This window comes from Phaethon lepturus, unplaced genomic scaffold, assembly GCF_000687285.1.
Source record: "Phaethon lepturus isolate BGI_N335 unplaced genomic scaffold, ASM68728v1 scaffold18922, whole genome shotgun sequence".
In the NCBI taxonomy this organism is placed as follows: Eukaryota; Metazoa; Chordata; class Aves; order Phaethontiformes; family Phaethontidae; genus Phaethon; species Phaethon lepturus.
Genome location: NW_010522841.1, coordinates 56594 through 63394, shown reverse-complemented (window position 1 = coordinate 63394; position 6801 = coordinate 56594). Strand labels below are relative to the sequence as shown.

At 36.6% G+C, this 6801-nt stretch overlaps 1 protein-coding gene across 2 annotated transcripts in view; it reads left to right on the top strand.

Annotated features, from left to right (window-relative positions):
* Nucleotides 1–2552: 2552 nt before the first annotated feature.
* The window catches only part of CDK17 (cyclin-dependent kinase 17), a 17372-nt gene continuing 13123 nt past the window's right edge, over nucleotides 2553–6801 (top strand). For both annotated transcript variants that reach the window (XM_010281958.1, XM_010281957.1), the window contains exon 1: nucleotides 2553–2678. In XM_010281958.1, coding sequence (XP_010280260.1) covers nucleotides 2649–2678 — 30 coding nt within the window. In that variant the 5' untranslated portion in view covers nucleotides 2553–2648. The remainder of the gene's footprint in view (nucleotides 2679–6801) is intronic.

Sequence of the window (6801 nt, the reverse complement as noted above, 5' to 3'; positions counted from 1 at the left end):
CCCGCTGTTGATCAGGGATTACGCCAGGAAGGTGGATTAGAGGCTGCTGTTGGTCCTCTTCCTTGCCATCCCTGTCTTGTTCCAGCAGTTCCATGGTTTCCTGCTGCAGTGAGATGACAAAGCTGCTTTCTTTAAGGCAACATGGAGCTCTTTCCTTTGGGCTCATGTGTTTTAATGAGCTACCTGAATTTTCTGAAGAATGCAATAAATTAGAGGGTGGAAATATTTATTTATTTATAATAATCTGAAGCCCTCTTCAGTATTGGAGAGGCATTTCTCTTTTCAAATGGCTCTAACGTCACTGAATTTGAGTTGCCTGTTACAAAAATGGCATTAGCAGAGCCTGTCAAAAAGAAGGAAAATTCTTTAGTAGCAAATACAGCTTTATTGTGGGGATTACTGATAGCTCCCATTAAAATTAATTACTTCTTCCACTCTCCTGAAAACCACACAGTTTTAAAATTGCCAATGTTTTGAAAAATTTGAAATACCAAAGTTGAAAATTAGTAAAGAAATTAGAAGCTACCAAAACTGAGACATCCTTTTGTTGTCTTTTAACTTTTAATTTAAAAATGTTGGTCAAAGCTGCCGCTATGTGAACGCTACTTCTTTTGTTTAAAGGCAATTTTAAGTTTCTGTACAAAATAAGAAATACTGATACTGATTTTTGTCCAGTTACGCAAAGAAGCTGATGTTGGGCAGCGAAGTAGAAGCTAACAGATTTTGTGCTCTGTACCTATGAGGTGTGAGGAGCAAAACAGAAAACAGGAGGGTCAGCTGCCAGAAGTTAAAGCTTTGTTGGCATCTCTCCAAAAATTTCTGCCTGTATCCAGTGGCTGGCAGTGAATAGCATATGTAGATCAATCATCTGGGGGATGTATATTAGCACTTCGGTCCTACTTGACATTCAACTAACTCCCACATTGCATTCATTTTTTTAAATATATATATATTTTAACTCGTATGTTTTGCTCCGCTGTTGCTCCAGGTGTGTGTATGGATCATGCATATACATGGTTCAAATCCATTATCAGCACTGAAAGCTTAGCAAGCTGTCCCCCAAGATCTCAAGTCCCGAAAAGTCTGATGATCCAGTTCTTTGGCAGCCGAAGCCAATTTAGCTGCCGGCTTCCTGGGCTTGCCCTGCCGCCTCTCTTGCCCTGTGTTCAGGCTGTGAGCTTGTCTGACCTTACACTGAACCTGTTCAGAGCACAAAGCTGGCAGGAAGCTATGCACTTCGCCTGAGATAGTTTCTTGATGATTTAGCGTGCTGAAATAGTTCAAAGCTGCTGCAAAGACGTGAGTAGAAACACATGGCCAAGCCTGAGGGGAACCGAATGGGGATGTAGCTGTCAGCATTTAGGTTAGCTCGGGACGCCCAAAATTCAAAGCTGGATGTGATAGGTAAAATAGACTAGGGTAACATGAGGAAGAGCTTACTGCCCTCAGGTCAGCATTGATTAAACCTGAGGTCCACCAGCAGAAATCTGGAGGTTCCCTCTTCTGATGAAGATAAGTGTGAAAACGGTGGTTCCAGAGGTGTCCTCTTAACTTCAGGGTAGAATCCATCAGGGTGGATTTTATAGTTTGATGCTGAGCGTGGTTTTCTTTACTGGGGTAAACTACCTTTACTGAAAAACGATTCTGGCTGTTACGGAAATTACTTCCCTTTTTTTTGTGAGTCTGGCGTTTCCCTTGTATCTCTGTGGTGGTGACTGGCTGCTTTAAGAGAATATTTGATCTTTCATTTCCTGGCATGTTTGAGAGTAAAGCCAAATAAAAAATAAAAAACTGATGGGAATGTACAGCCACCCCCCAAAAAAACCCCACTTTTTTTGTGTGTGTGTGTGTTTGCTGAAAGGTGAAGTAATTTTGCTTCCATCTTGTCTTAGAAGTGATACATGTTGTTGTTCAGAAAATTTACTGTGTAGGGAAAACTACTTTTATATAATGGCAGTTTGATTTTTTTTTTTATGATCATCTAATAAAAAGTTTCAAATAGAAAAATACATTCGTAATAGTTGGCTATAATAATGAAGTGATTTGGTTTTGTAAGACTAGAAAAATAGAAGTTTAAATAAATTTATAACTTTTAGTAGTTGGAGAAAGATAGGGTGATATATTTTGAATCGTGGAGGTCTCTTGTTGTTCTAATGTAATTACTATATGAAAAAAAATATATTTACCAGCCTCTGAGTTCTCAGTTTCTCATATTCCAGGTATGTATAAGTATTCAAGTAAACTCAATACATTTATCCACAGTGTAATTAATTACATTTTAATATTCATTCCTCTTGCTAGAGTAATGAGTTCATAAAGCACTGATTTTTTTTTAACATGTTATCTAAGCATTATCTAAGCAATTTGAAGTATTACTAGAGGAGAATGCTTTTAAAACAATTTCTGTGAGATTACTTATTTTTCATTCATATAAATATTTCAGTTTTACTTAGTAACATTGTAAAAACAGTAACACTACAGGTGTTAGAAGATGTTTTAGGAAATTCTGAATTATACTTGACCCTTCTCTTTATAAACATTATTTACTGCAGGATTTGAACAAGCGCTTGTCCCTGCCTGCTGACATCAGGATACCTGATGGCTATCTTGAAAAGTTGCAGATTAACAGCCCACCATTTGATCAGCCAATGAGTCGACGTTCTCGTAGAGCATCACTGGTAAGTGTAATGCGTCTGCCTTGCTAAAACAACTTCAGATTCCATTTAATGCAGATGTCTGTATACCACAGGTATCATTCAACTTCATTTACACCTCAGCTTTTATGTCCTGAAAGATACAGCACTTCAGCGTCTACCTGTCAAAACCTATTGAAGAATTTCACCTCTTCTTTCATTTTTCTACTGCAAACTTGGCCCTGTTGTTTCTCAGTGAAGGTCTTGACCCATTGAAATCAGTGGCTAAACTCAACTCCCAAAGTGTGTATACTTAATTCCTTTTGAGTTTCAGAGCAGGGATGATCTGTTTGAGCAAATAAGCCACGTAGTCTTAGGTCAAGGCTGGGGCTCTCATGTGATACAGTAAGGCCCTAAAGCAGCGTAATATGAAGGCAGGTCCTCCTCACTGTTCTTTTTGTACTTGATAACAGATTCTCTTTTTCAAAATTACTGTTGAGATGATAGATTTTTCATAGAATCATAGAATATCTCATGTTGAGAGGGACCTATAAGGATCATTGAGTCCAACTCCCTGCTCCTCTCAGGACTACTAAAACTAAACCATATGGCTAAGAGCATCATCCAGATGCTCCTTGATTTCACAGTACAGGATTACACCCACACCTTGACAGCCCTACACTCACCATTACATGCCAACATAAATCTTTCTGTGCCCACGACTGAGAATAGCAAGCTGTCCATTCCTTGGGCAACCAGACCACAAAGTTCACATTAAAAAAGCACCATTCTCTCTTAAACTCCATAGCCTTCCTAAATAGGATGCCTAGTGAACTCTACTAAGGTTGAAGATACTTTTTCATCTTCATTAATGACCCAGTAAAACTCTTAATCAGGCCCAAGTATTGCATCTAGTTTTCAGTCCAGTTCATTCACTTTATTCATTTTTTTCATTTTCATTTCATCTTACTCATTTTCATATTCAGTTCATTCATTTTATTATTTTTTTAAAGCATATATGAATTCCTAAGAATATGAATTAGTAAATTTACATATATCTTTTTACGTTATTGGGTTATTTTAAAAAATAAGTCTTTCCTTGGAGATGGCAGAATAAGGATTCCTATACTGTAATTAGAGTATAATTGCTAGATGCCCTGGACACTGATATAAAATACACATATCTCTGAAATAGTAAAAAAACCCCCATAATTGCCTTATTTTTATGAAAATTACTACATTTCAATCATAATTTGATCTGTCAGCTTTCTTAATGTTAATTGAGGTCTTAAAGAATTGCTAGACTATTACTGACTTCCAGAGCAAATTCATTGGCAAGAACTTCTTTGCAGAGGAAAACTGAATAGTTTTGTGAAATCTGCATTGTTCTTTGTTTTCTTGATTTAATGGCTTACTGGCTGAAAAATAAATACAAAAGTACATGTAGTGAATTAATTTTATTAACTGTGAAATATCTTTATTTTATTCTTTGTGAATTACAAAGCAATGCTTGAGTTTTATCATGTATTTTTCCCCTGAAAAAATACAATCTAGTGTGCTAGACTGAAGCTGTGATCTGCATGTTGCCTTTTACAAGAAAAATATTAAAAGAAGAAAAGATGGATGAAAGCACTGAAAGTAATAATAATAATGTAGCAAGCTGAAATACTTGTGGGGGAATTTTGTAACTCATTAACCACTTAGTTACTCGTGTAGCATTGAACTGAGGAACAGACTTCCCCAAACCTTCTTTTCAGATGCTGGTGGAGTACCTTTTCAGTAGAACCTTTTCAGTGGGATATAGTATTTGGGGTCTGGAGGGAGTTTCCTGTATATCCAAATTCCCTTGCTCATTTAACATTGAGCCCTGAGAGCAGTTGAAGTTCTCTCCTCCTTAAGTTCTGGAAGACAGGCAGAAAAACAGTGCCCTCTAATGAATAGGGTGTGTGTATGGAATTGGCTTCCTGTCACAAGGTTGTTCCGTTTTGCCTTTTAAAAATGCTTTCAGGGTTTAAAAGTCCAAAGTGAAACCTGCCAGCAGTGCTGTGGTATGCAGACGTGCACTTGCTGCATTGTCTTTTCATGATTTCAAACTCACCTTTAAAAAAAAAAAAGAAATTCAAGGGCTCATTCTGAGATTGTCATTGGAAGCTTGCTAGCTGACTGTTAATTACAATGTATGAATATTGTGCTCCGCTTCAAAGGCATGTCTCTCTTCAAGGCTTAGTAGGAATCAAAGGAAAAAAGCTATAAAAAGTATCAAGTGAGGACTTGTTATACTTTAGGTCTGGTGTACTTCTTTGAAACAACAAAAAAATTAGCTTTTATGGTAATTGTATTTTGTGTATACATGTACATGCATGTGCAGTAGCATAGGTGTAACATACGCATCAGCCATTAGAAGACACCATAAATACGGTGCATCGGTGTTTCTGTGTAAGTCTAGACAGATGTGTATTGCAGAAAAAAAATAACTCAGAAATTATTTTGAAGGAGAAAGGAAATTGATCCTAGTTTGAGGAATTTAAAAATTAGTTTTTCTTATGAGTGGTAGGCAACCAAAATGTGATTTAAAAAATTAAAACATTAAACATTGAAAGGCAGGACTTGAAGAATATCTGTCCTCTGAAGTATTGTATGATTTTATTAAAGACGATTTTAAGTTTGTTAGTCTTGATTAACAACATGGAGGTTTCTTAGAAATCAGACTTTTAAGTTGTATTCCAGGCTGTCTGGCAATAACAAGGCCAATGGCTATAAGTTCTCCTTTAATTTCCCTGTAAACTAAGCAGCCTTATCTTTTAAATTCTGATACTATCTAATGCTCACTTCAAGATATGTTTGTTTAAGTAGGTCAAAATGCACTTTGGAAACATAATATTTATTTTACTAACATTGTACCTGTATCAGTGGTATGTTTAAATGTCACTGGAGCTATAAGGGGTTGTCAAATACCAGCTTTGCTTGTATTTTGGGATAAGCAACTTGGCTTCACCAAGCTCCTAATTATGCTTGATGCTGAAGTATCCTTATGCAGTTTTAAAACATTTCAATTCTAACACTAATTTAATAATGCAGAATTACTCTTAACATAACTGTGCCCATTTTTTCGTCTTAGATATGGCAAATATGTTTACAGGCAAGATCTTACACTTACTTCAGATGTATTTTCATGCATGTGTTCTGAAAATTAAGTAATAATCCAATTTTTCTTAGTATACCTTCATATTGTTGTCAAACCTTAATACAGGCAGAAGTGTTTTTGTTGCACTGTGTTACCATGAAATAATACACAACTGTAATATCCATCAGATTTTAGGAGCACATCAACGTATTCAGACTTGTGGATGTGGGTGCTGAAGTCAGTCCGGGGTCAAAGTATAATTCCTTGGAAAGACATAGCAGGTGGAGAGCTATGTTTGGAAATGGAAGGAGGAGGTGATGTTAGGAAGAAAACCTGGCTTTTTTGTTGTAGTGTGTGTTCAATTGCCAGTAAAGGAGAACCCCATGAAGCCTATGGATTTTGGATTTTGACAGGCTACAGGCTACATGCACTTCGTAAAACACACCAATTTTAAAGCCAATTTATATGTCAGCTTTCAGCATTCTTTATACTGTAAGAACAATATGAAGCCTTGGTGTAGTTGACAGTGGTCTTATGTGAAAATAACTGTATTAACTCTATAACTCTATTTAATATGAGAGTAGCTGTGGATTTGAACAGGAAAAGAGTAATGATCTTACAGTCTGTAGAAAAAGGTGTTATACAGGCAGGCAAATCTTCCTGGCTTGCATTGCAGAGCAAAGTTGGTGACGAAAAAAGCGAAGGTGAAGAGATGCAAGTAAAATACACAAAGACTTGAAGTTACGAGCCCTGAAACATAAATTGTTGAGACAAAGCTGAAGCTTGTGGAAGAGTGATGTTTAGGGATTCAACTGGCAGAGTTTTAGGCTGAAAGGCATTGAGAGGTCAGAATGGGAGAGGAAAACTGGAGCTGAGATCTTGAACGTTTCTATGTTGTGTATATATTGGTAGAGGGCAAGTAAGTAATGAAAGTTATTTTGAAAGAAGCAGCAGCATATGGATAAGCAAGAGAAAGGATGGAATAGTTTGAAATAACTTCTGTGCTTTAAGCTATGACAACTTCATTAGTAGTAATCAAATCGG